The 14,657-nt window shown below is 45.9% G+C and overlaps 1 protein-coding gene across 1 annotated transcript in view; it reads left to right on the top strand.

Moving 5' to 3' along the window:
• ptpn4a (protein tyrosine phosphatase non-receptor type 4a) overlaps positions 1-14,367 on the top strand; it is a 73,528-nt gene extending 59,161 nt beyond the window's left edge. The window contains exons 16-27 of the mRNA XM_031749559.2: positions 2,139-2,298; positions 3,046-3,129; positions 3,378-3,434; positions 3,636-3,792; positions 5,456-5,622; positions 5,837-5,927; positions 6,157-6,218; positions 7,160-7,306; positions 7,749-7,877; positions 10,821-10,969; positions 11,426-11,561; positions 11,643-14,367. Coding sequence (XP_031605419.1) covers positions 2,139-2,298; positions 3,046-3,129; positions 3,378-3,434; positions 3,636-3,792; positions 5,456-5,622; positions 5,837-5,927; positions 6,157-6,218; positions 7,160-7,306; positions 7,749-7,877; positions 10,821-10,969; positions 11,426-11,561; positions 11,643-12,035 — 1,732 coding nt within the window. The 3' untranslated portion in view covers positions 12,036-14,367. The remainder of the gene's footprint in view (positions 1-2,138; positions 2,299-3,045; positions 3,130-3,377; positions 3,435-3,635; positions 3,793-5,455; positions 5,623-5,836; positions 5,928-6,156; positions 6,219-7,159; positions 7,307-7,748; positions 7,878-10,820; positions 10,970-11,425; positions 11,562-11,642) is intronic.
• The last annotated feature ends 290 nt before the right edge of the window (positions 14,368-14,657 follow it).

Genomic DNA, 14,657 nt, shown 5'->3' with positions numbered 1-14,657 from the left:
ATAATATTAAACCTCGTGAATTATTTTAATTACACTTAATAATGCTGCCTGTGAAGTATTTGGAATTATTTGAATGCATTATTTAAATTTAGTTATAATGTAACATACATGAAGTTCTACTTAAATGTACTCAAAGCACAATTACTTTGTTTCCTGTAACAGCCTGAATTGTTACTGTTATTCTAGTCTACCCAGCTTTAAGTACATATAGGTAAATATCATTTAAAAAATTACTGTGATGTTGCACGCTCAGTTGTAGGTCAAATTATTTTAAAGTGTTAGTACAAATTTTAAAATAATGCTATTTTCAGCTACAGTTCTTCAGTCAGAAGTGAAGCACAGCACTATAATTAGTATTAGCCACGTTCCTTTTTCTTTCAATGTTTTCTGCAACTGTGCAGAAGAGAATTGGGACGCTAACCGTTAGAAGAAACGTTTTTAAGTACGTCTTTCGGCTTCAGTGGTTTAAACCTCAACTTTTTGATATCAGCTGCTGGTTGGAACCGCTGTGGTTTGGCTTTGATATCATTTATCCAATAAATTCTGCCTTTTAGAGTGAATTTGCAGCATTGCTTGCGTGTTTCCAGGTGGATCACTCTTCGGCTTTACGTGTTGGAGATTTTCCTCCAGTTAAACTAAAACGAGAATCTGCTTTTCGTCACCACGCCCTTTAAAAAAAACCCTAATGTTCTGTTTTCTAGTGGCGTGAAGTTGAAAATGATCTGTTTAGCTAACCACACTACACTGGAGGGATCCTTATTTTTAATTGCAGTGTCTTTATTTCCTTGACAGCGTCAGGGAAAAAGCCTGGCGTGATTATGCCTTTGGCCGGAGCTGGGAGTTTATGACACAGTGGATTTTCTTTCATTTGTTATTGTCGGATTAAACGTCGATTGGGTCATCCTCTTTACAACAGTGCGGCGCTGCACACGCAGACTCCTCGCTGCAGAGCCAGAAGGCGTGCCGTTCTTTTCGCGCGCAGCTAAATTATGTGCTGGTGCACCTAAATGAAAGTTAGGCACATCAGCGCCTGGAGCCTGCATGTCATAATAAATTATTTTCTATGCTGTAATCAAACTCATTTCTCTGAATTCAAAGCAAAGGCAGGCTTTGGTGAATTATTTAGTTGGAAAATAAAAACTGGGTGTGCACTGAAACAGGTTTTAAATTTGTCTTTTTGTGGTTTCCAAAGCAACATTTTACTTTATAGCAGCTCCTTTTAGCCCTCTCGTGTACCCGCATATGATTTTTCTGTCACTGCACACTCATTTGGGTCCCTCTTACACTGTGCTTTCAAAAATTTATCGAGTGATAAATATAGATCCAGTTTGGAAGTTTTTGATAGAAGGAAAACTAAAAAGCAGGGCTCAGCCGTGTCCTTATCCCGGGCCTGGCCTAAGGTTGTGGCTGTCGCACCGAGCAGATGCATAATGCAGGATGATGCGCGGTCTCGGCTCAGGCCTGCTGCGCGCTGCCTCTCTCTCTGAAAGCCTGACCTGGTTTTGACCCATAATAAATGTTAGTTTGCGTTCGTGTGTTTAAGAGACAAAGTGACAGCGGTAGCAGAAGCCAAAACAAAGGCAATGCTCTTTGACTTGTGCTTCTGCCCCCGAGGAGCGCCCGTACGCAGCAGCGCACACGCACGGATGCAGATGTGGAATGAAATGCTTTTACGCAGCAGAGGCCGAGCCCTGATGATGCTGAAAGCCTCACCTGGCTGCTGTTTCGCCGTACACGCCGACTGCCTCTTTATTGTCGGGATGATGGAGGGGGGGATGTTTTCCTTCCTCTCGCAGCCCTTTTATCGAGGTTAATGCATTGTGACTAACACAGTGCTGTTAAGCCTCCCTGTGTCTCACGGTCTCCTCTCCTGCTTTTCTCCATTTGTCTTCAGTCCACCTCTTTAACAAAGAGGAAGACCATTGTCGTGTTTTTATCGTGAATGCATGTTTGCAGCTTTGCTGTCCGTCCTCGAGCGCTCACAGCAGCTTCACAGGCTAACACTGATGTGTTACTAATGGCATCCTAACGAATGGCGACACAAAGGAATTTGAACCGTGTTTCTCGCTGTCATCTCACCTTCATTTTTCCCTTATTGCTGCTTTCTTCTTCTTCCTCCCGCTGTTTGCCTGCCTCAGGTCTCCAGATGGGGTAGATGGCCAGCCTCCAGCTCTCCCGCCCAAGCAGCTGAGCCGGAAGACCCTGAGCCAGATCATCCAGGCCCACTCCCAGCAAAGCCTGCTGGACAATCACCTCAATGAGATGTATGACGTTCCCGTCAATGCCGACAAGACCACGGTCAGTACGGCGACACAGTTACTGTTTATGAAGGCCTCATAAAAGAATACTGCAACAGTTTCAGTACAAGCAGATGGAAACTGTGTTAGCTTCAAAGATGGTCTGATTCTAGACATTTGAATATCTAAATGCATGAAGAGAAATCCCCGAGTATTTTATATTTCTGCAGTTTTTATATAATCTTTCTAAGCTGTTTAGCCTCTTTTAGCTCATTGTTTTGGCTTTTAAGCATCGACTGGCATCATTTTAAAAAGTCGGGGTAGTTCTTGTTTATGTTTCCAAGACTTATTTCTTCTATGAGCCCCTAAATCCGGGAAAATGAGGATGAAAAGATGCGGCACACTCTGCTTGGAAATATATGTAAAACAGACTAAACCTTAGAGGTGGTTTTAAATGATTTGGAAACGGTGACATATACCTGCAAATATTATGACACCTGTTGAAGTTTTTCATTCTATTTCATTATTTTTATGTGTATCAGACATTTTTTAAAAAGTGATGTTTGTGCCAAAAATGCAAGAAAAGTTCTGGTTCTGAAGTGAACCACTTTTACTGGTGTACTGTGGTGCATTTACAGCGGTGTGCATTGTAATGTATTTGCAGTTTTATCATCAACTCGTGTAACAGGAAAGAGAATGAATCTATTAAGCTTACAGATTCGGCCGCTGTTAAAGTCTGAGCGCTCTGACCTGTTGTTTGACAATGTGCTGATCCGTGATATTGAAGTGACGGCTCGTGTTCTTTCAGCTGAACGGAGTAGTCCCTCACGATAACTTGGTCCTGATCAAGATGAGACCGGATGAACACGGACGCTTCGGCTTCAATGTCAAGGTGAGAGCTGAGGAGACAGGAGTGAAAACTCCCCTCGCCACCTTTTATCTCTCCTGCAGCCGCTCAGCCTGACTTGTGTTTTTCTAGCTTATTTCTATGCCTGGTGTAAACCTTTGCCCGTGGGCACATCATCTGTATGCATGCGGACACATCCGCACTGCTTTCCCAAATGTTAACTCGACCCTAAAAATAAAAAGGACGTTTGTGTAAGACGCTGTTAACGTACGTGTGTGTGTGTGTGTCTGCAGGGTGGAGCTGACCAGAAAATGCCCATCATTGTGTCTAGAGTGGCTCCAGGAACCTCAGTAAGTCAACAAGAACCTCATTTGTCTTTACACTCTAGTTGCACATTTTTTCCTCTCACTCATAAAAACACGTCTTCAGCTGCCCAAACTCTCTCAGAGGTCTCCGTGGCGACGAGTCAGATTGACCCTGCTTTAGTATAAAAGTTTCAGAAACACAAAACTTCAGTTATCTTATTTTTTTCTTCTCTTTCTCCTCTTCAGGCTGACCTCTGTGTGCCTCGCCTTAACGAGGGCGACCAGGTAGTCCTGATTAATGGGCGGGACATCTCTGACCACACCCATGACCAGGTAGTCATGTTCATCAAGGCCAGCTGCGAGAGCCACTCCGGGGAGCTCATCCTGTTGGTCAGACCTAATGGTGAGTGGTTGTTAGAGTGCCCAGTGCATTAAACCTTATACACTGCTCAGGTGTAACGTCCTGACTGCTGACAGCTGAGGTGAATAACATGCATTATCTCTTGCGAGTGGGCGGGATATGTCAGGGAGGAAGTGAATATTTTGTCCTCAAAGTTGATGTTAGGAGGAAAAATGGTCGAGTGTAAGGATTTGACAAAAGGCCAAACTGGGTCAGAGCATCTCCAGAACCTGAGCTCCTGTGGGGTGTTCCCGGGGTGTCCCCCAGGGGTCAGTATCCATCAGCGACAGGGTCAAGAGTGCCCAACGGTCACGGATGAGCAAAGGCTGACCCGTGTGGTTCGATCAAACAGACAGCAGAAAAAGTTCATGCTGGTTCTGATAGAAAGGTGTCAGAATACACCAAGCATCACAGTTTGCTGTGTCTGGAGCTCCAGACCAGTCCGGGTGCCCCTGCTGAGCCCTGTCCACCACCGAAAACACCAACAACGGACACGTGAGCATCAGAAATGAACCACGGAGCAATGCAAGGAGGTGTCCTGGTCTGATGAATGACAGCTCACAGGACTTAAAGCATCTGTTGCTTTTAGAGGATATTTGTAAATGTATAAACTGTAAGTACTCTCGAACACTAGTACTGTAGGTATGCTTATGTGAGTAACTCATATATTTGCCAAAAAAATCTTCCACTTTTTCCTCAGGCTTTAACCTTCAGAGTGTCTTTGTATGTTACTGAGCTTCTTCTGCCACTTACTGGGTTTGAATATTTGCTCCTGATGAGACTTGCAGTTTGTGCGGTGCGGCCGGTTTTAATTTAAGGACCGTAAACATTCGAATGAAGTGTTTTACAGGCTAAGTTTAAAGTATGAACACATGGTGCAGCACACTCCTGAAAATGAACAGCTACATGTGGTCAGAAGCTCGTGGAAATGAGATCTGCGAAGCCGAACGTGGTGGTATCTGTACGTCTCGGCCGTATGTGTGTTCACCACATAGAAGACTCGTGCTAAAACGCCTCCTTTAATCAGCGAAGCGGGGAGAAGTGCTCTTAAAGATGATGAAACAGAGAAACTCTTTGGTGTGTTAAGGGGGTCAGAAACAGATCAAAGCAGATAGAAGAGTCCATCGATGTCTTTACGTTATTCAGTTTTGCTGTTGAAATGTTGGACTGTAAGTATTTACACATAGAGGACACGTGTTCTCTTTGTGCAGTAAACTGGTTACGCTTGAGTTCTGTTTTTTTAAAAATCTCTAAGTTTGTTGTTTAACTCCATGTTTTTATTCTTGGGCTCCACTAGTGTAGCTTTGCATGGCTTACAGTTGAGCGTTAACATTAATGTGTCCTCTGTAAGTCTGGCTACATCCGCACATTTCATCTACTGTCTTAAACAAGCTGTTTGGACTCCTCTTCCTCCTTTTCCTCATTCCTGATTGGCTGCGTCCTGCAAAGGAAAGATTTGAGCAGCTTGTAGTCGGAGCCGCGTGGTCGACACAACCGCTTTCATGCGGATCCAAGATTAGAGCCTTTGCCTTACAGGGATGTAAGCTGAGCTCATTATTGTAAACTTTGTTTAATCTTAGCAGCGGTGATCCGTATGTATGTGAGAGTAGATGGAAAAGCTCATAGATTCCTGTTACAGTTTGTTTTCCTCTCCTCTCCGGCTCAGCCATCTATGACGTGGTGGAGGAGAAGGTGGATCCAGAGCCGGATTTTCAGTACATCCCTGAGAAATCCCCTCAGGACCCGGCCCAGCTAGACCAGCATGCTTTGAGGGACTCTATGGTCACACTGAAGGAAGGCCTGAGCGGCGGAGCCATACTGGCACAGTTTGATGTAAGAAGGACACGAAAAAAGTTCACACGCTCACACACATGTGAAACTGCAGGCTTGAGTTGGTGGTTTGTCATTTATTTTTAAATACTTTGTTGATTAATTTGCTGCCAGATTCTTTCCTCCATGTTCCTGATTCATGCGCTTTTAAAATTTATAATACATAAAACGCACAAAACCAAGACAAATGCTGATATTTCTGTTCCTTGTCTTGCAGCAACTGTACAGGAAGAGGCCGGGGATGACGATGCTGTGTGCCAAATTACCTCAGAACGTTTCCAAAAATCGCTACAGAGACATCTCTCCCTGTACGTGACCCCACAGCGCTGTGCTCTCAAACTTTCTCCCTTTTCTCATCATTTCCCCTCAACTTCTACTTTCTGACTTTTTCCAATAACTTTTAACAGAAGTAACAAAGTAACGATCCAAGAACAAAGTCCTCCTTTAAATCCAAACATGCATTAAAGACACAGTTTGGACTTGTTGCTCTTTTTCTTTGTAATCTTACCGTCTTCTCTTGTTCTTCTCTCCCGACAGATGATGCCACCCGCGTCATTCTGAAAAGCACAGATGATTACATCAATGCAAATTACATCAATGTGAGTTCTCTTTAATGTCTGCAGTTTTGCTTGTGTGATGCTCTGTTACACCGATGCTGAATCACAGCCGGTGCATTTATACAGGACTATCATATCACACGCTGCTTCCCAAAGTCCAGTTTCGGAGCCGTGAGTTTGGCTCCTTGTGGCCATATTTGGACGAGGGGCTTGAGTGCTAGTTTGTCAGTGAATCCTGGAAAGCTGCACCCATAATCTGGTAGTTATGCTAAGTAACCGAAACTGGAGCACAGACTTCTTGGGCTGGCTCTGCCACATGGCAGGCTGTGGCATGGTCAGATAGTGCCCGCCAGGCCTTTATTTTTCAAAGCTAACGGCAGCTTGTGTGTATCAGAGGGTTATAAACAGAGAATGGGTGCTTCATGGTAAGAATTTAATATAAGAGCTTAATATTTTAATGAATTTAATCCCCTTCCTGTGGTGGCTCTCTGTCAGTTCATGTCATGCCCTCTCAGGACTCGGACCTACTGGAGGTTTGTGCCCTGCAGCAAACACACGAAAACCTTTGCAAACAGTGTTTCAGTGTGAAGGACGGCATTTTAAAATCTTGTTCACTCTGTGCTCGGTAGTTGTTCGGTGTGAAGGACAGCGGCCCTGCTTCCCCGCCGTCTAATCAGCCTGTTGCATGAACAAATCCAGCTTCTCATCAGTGTCATTATTAATTCAGGGGCTGTAGGTAATCTGATAAAGACCTGGGATAATTTGACTGTTATTTGATTTGACAGAGTTGGGACGCTCACGGAAAATGACCATTCATTTATTCTCTGTTAGCTAGAAAGTGTAATTAATGACATGTTGTATTGGGACAAGCACTGATCCAAAAAAACCAAGAAAATAAGTTGGAGTAAGATGCAAATCTAATGTAGTCTCTGCTTCTTTAACCTGAACCTCTGATCTCTGTGTGTGTGTCTCGTCCTGTGTAGATGGAGATTCCTGCATCCAGCCTGATAAACCGCTACATTGCGTGCCAGGGCCCGCTGCCCAACACCTGCCCCGACTTCTGGCAGATGACGTGGGAGCAGGGCTCATCCATGGTGGTCATGCTGACTACCCAGGTCGAGAGGGGGCGGGTATGTAAAAGATCTCTTCAAGGACGAGGGCAGGAAACTGAAAATGTACTGTAGCCAGTGTTAGAAAGAGCCGTTTGAATTTAACGTTTTGCCGGTAAGTGACACAGGTTACGATGCTGAGGCGTCTGGTCGAGCAGTGTTGTAATGCTTCAGTATATTTAATTATTTACAAAAGTCTGCAAAGTCTCACACACTGCAGACTTCTCTGCAGCTCAAGCCTTTGTTAGTTTTGGAAAGAAGTAATCCTTAACACAACATTACGTAACAATGAAGCTTCCAGACACGGTGCCGGGATGCAGATAAAAATCTCTGGACTCGATCTACAGTTTACGTCCAGGGATGAGAAAGTAGAGAAGCTGGACGTGTTTAATGGTTTCAAATGTAACAGCGAGGGCGCGATGGGTGGATGCTGAGAGCCGTAAGGTGTTTGATGTGTTTACAGGTGAAGTGTCACCAGTACTGGCCCAACCCAGACAACAGCGCCACATACGGAGACTTCACAATCACGTGCCACAATGAAGAGGGCAACTCTGCCTTCCTGGTCCGGGAGATGACCCTCACACACACACCGGTAATCACATGCGCGCACACACACACACACACACACACACACACACACACACACACACACACACACACACACACACACACACAGAGTGGGGTGGCGAGGGGGCCACAGAGGAAGACTCCGGGTCCAATCGCAGAGAGGGAACGGTGTCTCAGGAAGGATGAGCTGCCGAAGGACCCCGAGGAGGTGTGTTGCCATAGTGACCAGTGTGGGCTGTTCTTTTTCTGGCTCCCGCTGCAGCATGCGGGCCACATATTGGGATCTGGTTGCCACGACAACCCAAACACCCCAGTCGGTCACATTGCAGAAAAGGAGAAAGACAGAAAGCAGAGGAACAGAGAGTGGGATGAGGATGGTTTGAAGAACGGGGACGTAAGTTTGGTTTGATTGTGGCGTCAAAGCCTGCAGCGCGCTGCGGCGCACTTTTAGTTCTTTCATTCTTTTAAACCACACACAGCCAGAGTACAGCACGGCGCCAGAACGGGCCACGACAGCCTGAAAGCAAAACAGAACCACCCCCTTTAACTAGACTCTTTGTTGTTCTTTGTTTGATACTTTGATTTATTATATTTTTTATGGTAATTTAAAAAACAAATAAAACAAATAAATTATAATTACATCACTGGTGCTTATAGATGACCTGCAGTGGTGTGTCTTAAAAACGTTTGTGGGTTTGTTTTCATCACTTGGCTCTGATGATGTCAGAGAGCATAGGTATTCTTAATAAGGTCATCCACACCCCGCTCTGGCTCCACCTACCCCTCTGTTCTTATCTTTTAATCTGAAGGAGGGTGGTTTGAAAAGAGAGAGGAACACGAACCAACGGATTTCTCCAAAGCTCCTCTGACTCCAAGTAAACACATCTTTCTGGAAATGAGCATAGCAGATCCCGCTTTGAGCTCCCAGTGAGGAAGAGGAGGGGGAGGCCAGTTTGGGGTATTCAGTGCTAGAAATCAGCTGACCCAGCTGTTTGTGTGCCGCCTTATTTTGAAGGAGGTGCCTCTGAATGTGACAGAGATGTGGAGTGAAGCATGAGCCCAGGTGACACGCACACAGGAGGTGGGTGGGGCTTCCGCGCCTGCACGTCCGCTCTCGGTGATGTCATACAGACCCGAGAACAGAAAAACCTGCAAGAAATTAAAGTTTTGGCTCACAGGCATTACTTGTGTGACCTCATTGATTGTTTAATATGAGCATTCGCCATGGAAACGGTAAAAAAAAGGGATAATGGATCCCCGTTAATGAACCACATGCTGCTGTATTGTCTCCTGTTAAATGGGCACTGTTTGGGGAGTTGATATATAAAGTTGGTTCAAAGTGGGTATGAATAATTAAACTGAAGGCTTTTGTTTGTTTCCCGTGTGTAACGTGTAAACGTAGCCTCCAAACGGGGAGCTTTCATGCCGGATCAGCTGTCTGTGTTTTCCCGATCGCTTCCCTGCGTGCGGTCCACGCAGCGTGACCTTTAAAGTATACGGCTATAAGAGGAGCCAATTAGCATTCTCCTCTGCCTGTGATTGTTGCTATGGAGATAGATGTGTTACCATGGCGATACGGCAAGGCAGTATTAAAGAGGAACACAGCGGCTCTGATTCGCACAAGAAACGGTGGTCAGTGCTTGGTTTCTTCTGCAGGGGGTGTGTGTCATGCTGATCCCGTGGGGTTTAAATCCTACCAACTTCTATTTTTCAGTCACGGTTTTGTATTTTCCTTCTCCCTAATGAATCGACAAAAGAGAGAAGATATCTTGTGTTTATTCAGCGTCCAATAGAGACAATAAAAAATGCTCTCATAAGATTTGATTTACCAAATGGGTCCAGCAGAGTAAAAAGAAACTGCTGTTAGTTATTCGCTCTACCTGTTTCATAACGTGTCTAAAGGCCATAATTACACAAACAGGGTTCTGTGTTGTGTATCCCCAGGATGCAGAGCTCAGCGAAACATGCTTAGAGGTCTCCCACATAAAATACAATACGTTGTTTTGGCGTGAGTGTGGTTGACATTTGAGAGTAAAGAATTCTTTGTGAGCTTTAGGTCTTAACTGAGGTTAGGGTGAATACCCTCAGTTGGTCTTCAGTGCCCTCCATCATGAAGAAGAGGTCTTTGTGTAAAAGATTACATAAAAACATAAAGGAGCATTTGTGGTCGGGCTAGTATTGGCTGGCCGTGGATGTATTGGTGTAAAGACGTTGCAGAAAAAAGAGCCCCGGGGTAATTAGACGACGGTATCATCAATGTTTGTTCAGCAGAGCAGATCTGATGTCGTCTGTAACGCTCGCGGTCTGCAGCACATGCAGCAGAGCAGCATCACCGCTGTGGAGTCGAGCCGTGTCTAACTTTTCCCTTTCAAACACGTTGTATTTACACCGTCGCTCCACCCAGTCGGAGAATCCTGGATGCCTTGGGAGTGTCCAGTGGCGTCTGGTTTTGGGACCGTAGCGTCGGGTCCTTTGGGTCCTGTAGGTGGAAAGGTTGAAGCTCCGTGGATCAGACTGATGTTACACCGTAGGTCCGAGTTTGCAGAGTGGGCCCGGAGCTCTTTTTCCATCTTCGCCGAGCTGACTGTGAACGGTGCTTTTTTCTTTTGCAGTGAGGGTCTTAACTGGGTGGTACCTGACAAATTATTATCCACATGAATGCTAGACGGCAGAATTTTCACTGCCTGTCAGTAATTCTGATCCCAGAAGTCATCAGCGTGTGCACATCTCAAACATCTTTACCAACCATAAATCTGTATCTGCATCTCCATAATCCAGCACTGCTCGTCCACTGATGATCTTTATTTTCTGTGTGTGTGCGTGCGTGCGTGCGTGCGTGCGTGCGTGCGTGCGTGCGTGCGTGCGTGCGTGCGTGCGTGCGTGCGTGTGTGTGTGTGTGTGTGTGTGTGTGTGTGTGTGTGCGCGTGCGTGCGTGTGTGTGTGTGTGTGTGTGCGTGTGTGTGTTCAGAGCGAGCAACAGAGGGAGATCACTCAGATTCAGTACGTGGCTTGGCCCGACCACGGCGTTCCCGACGACTCTACTGATTTCCTGGACTTTGTGGCTCTCGTACGGACCAAACGGGCTGGACAGGACCAGCCAATGGTGGTGCACTGCAGGTACAGCCAGTCTGTGTGTGAACCATGTGACCATGGCGAGCCAAAGATTAAAGGATAAAAGTTCCCCTGTCTGAGCTGGAATCGGTTTTTGGCTATTACACGATGGATGTAGTGAAACCAGTGACTCTACCATCAGACCTTCCAAACAGGTTTACGTCCAAAAAAAGTTCCAGTTTCCATGACCAGAAAGTGATTTCTCTCCTTTCCCAGGTCTCAAATGTTTGAACACCTCTCACCTGCTCCTCATTACTTCCTTCAGGGCAATTTATTGTACCTTAAGTCCCGCCTCCTTCACATCGTGGTGGACAGTATAGCGCACAAACGATATCCATAAAGTCTCAGAATTGTTGGAATTTAGCTTATTTGCTGCTTACAGAGATTTTTGTTACTTCATTAAATAATTAGTGTGCATTGTTAACAATCAAATGGTCTTTCTTGATTTTTTTTTTTTTCCAGCGCTGGGATTGGTCGGACGGGCGTTCTGATCACCATGGAGACGGCGCTGTGTCTGATGGAGTGCGGTCAGCCGGTGTATCCTCTAGAAATCGTCAAGACCATGAGAGATCAGCGGGCCATGATGATACAGACGCCTGTGCGTACGCAGCACCGTCCGTCCTCTCTCCGTCGCTGTAAACTTTAAAAGCTTAAACTCTGTCTCCGCTTTTATTTTCAGAGCCAGTACCGCTTTGTGTGCGAGGCCATCCTCAAGGTCTACGAGGAAGACCTGTTCAAGCCGCTGAAGACGGCCCTCTACCAGCAGAGAGAGAAGGCGGCCGACGAGAAGGAGGAGGACCGGAAAGAGCAGCAGAAAGCGGGAGAGGAGCGGGACGAGGCGGCCGCGGCGACGACAGAGAAAGGGGAGGCGGCCAAGGTGGAGATGCTGGAAGAAGAGCTGGACGGAGAGGATGACGACGAAGTCGAGGTGCTGGATGTGGGAGAAGTGACAGAAGAAGGGGAGGAAGAGGAAGAAGAGGAGGAGGAAGTGGAGGAGCCGAGTGTCGCCAGCGCCACCAGCGTGACGAGCGAGACCAGCGCGAACCCCGACCCCGATCCTGCTAACCCGTGACGTGGGTGGGCGGGGCTCACCGGGAGGAGGCCGGACGAGAGAACAAAAGCACTGTTGCACTTTAAGCTGACAAAAAATGAAACAAACAGACAAACTGACATGAAAACCTTTGGACGTGATGAGTTAAAAAAGAAACCCAGCTGTGTCGAACAGGTACCTTTAGGGGGAGTTAATGTTCAGGGTAACGACAAAAAGAATACAAAGAATGATTGAGATGATAAAACGTGGATGGGGAGTTGCTGTAGTGCCATAAGTACGAAGGGGAAGGGCCGCCACTGTGGATGGAAAGCATCCCCTCCGCTCTCTCTTATTATTTTAGTTTTTTTAATCCCAAAGGGTTGCCCTGTCCCCTTCGGAGCGAGTCTGCCAGACGGACCTGCCTTTTTTTTTTTTTTTTTTTTTGTGTCCTTTTAGCTGATAAAGAGAAAAACCTTATCTTTTGTTCCTCAGAGTATTTATTGTGTTTTAGTTTGTGTCAAACCCTGTCCACTGAACAAAAAAACGCTGTATGTTTTGTTTGTACGAGTCTAGAGCTTCATGCTTTCCTGATTAAATCTTAGGTAGTAAAGTAGTGTGATTCCTCTTCTTCGAACTACTTCTTTATTTCTTTTGATTTTTGTGGTTTGGGGGGGCAAAAACAACAACAGTGATTTAATTTATTGTACTTGCTTTGATCTTTCTCGTCTCGCCTCTCGTTCGGCGCTGGGGGGAGTTTGGTACTCGATCCTGCTGTGAGTGGTGTGTTTGAGCCCACAGACGCACGAGTGGACGTCGTTTGGTGGGGTTTTTGATCCTCGTGAACACAGCTCCCGTCCGCTTTCGCTCACTTTCACGCTCCTGCATCGATTCGCTGGTAGCCTGCAGATATCATCTCACTAAAAACCCCGGCGTCCTCGAGCCGGACAGCATCTCTCCGACCAGAGGGGTGCACTGTGGATCAGGATTCATGTGGAGCCTGAAGTCTTTATTATGACAAAGATGGCTTCTTTTTACCGAGCTGGATCACGCCGGGCGGTACCTTCTGCTGAACCCGGTCCGGAGCAGGTTGTGTTTTAAGCCAAAACACTGGTTTTGGCTTAAAATCATCAGGAAGCGCCACATTTTCCTCACTGTCTACCTGAAAACGCCGTTCATGTTTTATATATGCAACCTGTAGAGCCCAGTTACAGATGTGAAGCTACAGCAACATAAACTCTGCTGCACTGAATTTGAATGTGTTCATTCGGTGATTAAGGTTTTTTTAAATTACACTGCAGGAAATGAAGACGATTAGAAACTGCACAGATTAGAAAATTCTTCAGTAATGTTCAATTGGCCATGAAACTAAAGTGATTCCCACGTCTCCTGCAGTATCCTCTCATGTTTCACACCTCTAGTCTCTAGCCACATCAAATTCTAAATCAAATATAGTGACTTCAGTTAATTGGTCCATTTCATTATTGCAGAAGAAGAGGCAGACGTGCCGCTTTATGTGAGCCTGAAGCAGAGAACCCGGGTTAGCAGAGAAAGAACCCCTGGATATGTTGACCTTGCTTCCTCAGGCTGGAAATACTGGTCTTCTTTATGCAACTCAGATAGTTCTTGCTTTCTTTGCACAGGTCTTTAAGGTTTAAAGGAACAGGAAGAGGGTCAGACATCTGTGGGTGAAAGCTGCTAGAAGTTTTGTGCAATCAGTATTTTTTTCACCCCCCTCCCCCCAGAGCGTTTGCACAGTAACAGCAAACTTTAATCACTCCCTCCATCGATCTCCCCGTGTTTCGATTTTTGTTTTTTCAGCCCAGACCGGAGCAAACCCGGCTGCATGCTCACAGTCCAGGTGGAAGTGTGGTTACGCTGAGCAGTCACGTGATTCGGCGTTAACCTGAGAAAACTCTGAGCTGTGAGAGGTCTGAAAGCAGCCGGTGCTTGAGAGTTGTCACAGAAGCAGCACAAACGCAACATTCAGCCAATATTTCCCTTTTTGTTTGTTCTCTTTTCCCTAAACGGTACCTCATCTTTGTAAGACGTGTTTAGATTTTGAGGTGGAGACGATGAGTGAGACTAGACGATTTTCGTATTTTCAATTCACAGAACCCAGGTAGTCGGTTTTATTTTTAAAAACCGGTGATGCTGCTGTGCTCGAGTGTGGTGATGATTTTCATCTCGGCTCTCGCAGCGGATTCTGCTGGAAACAAATACCGCTGTGTGTGTGTGTGTGTGTGTGTGGTTTCCGTCCTCCGTTTCCTCTCCCTCTCTGTTCCTCAGCCATCTCTAACATGTACTTTGTCAGCTGTCGGCTCTCAGCCTGCTTGTCTGTAAACTGGAATTAAAGGTTGTGTCATGAAGCCGCAAACCTGTTCGAACCTGATCTCAAGTTTCTGGAAAAAACAAGACAGAAGAAACAAAATAAAAAATAGAAACAGAGCCTTCCTGAAGTGTGGTTTAAAAAAGAAACGGGCTGAATCTTCGCCTGTGAAACAATTCACTTTGTGCTCATGTCTCCCTTTCAAACAGCTGAATCATCCTTGGCCACATGTAGAGGTGGGATTAAGAAGAGCCTCGAAACTGCTTTCCTCTTCACTCTTTTCTTTTTTCCCTCCTCCTCCTCCTCCTTAATCTCTCCTGTGTTGCATCCCTCTCCCA

This window comes from Oreochromis aureus, linkage group 16, assembly GCF_013358895.1.
Source record: "Oreochromis aureus strain Israel breed Guangdong linkage group 16, ZZ_aureus, whole genome shotgun sequence".
In the NCBI taxonomy this organism is placed as follows: domain Eukaryota; kingdom Metazoa; phylum Chordata; class Actinopteri; order Cichliformes; family Cichlidae; genus Oreochromis; species Oreochromis aureus.
Note: the sequence above shows the minus strand (reverse complement) of the source record. Positions and strands in the feature narration are given on the sequence as shown.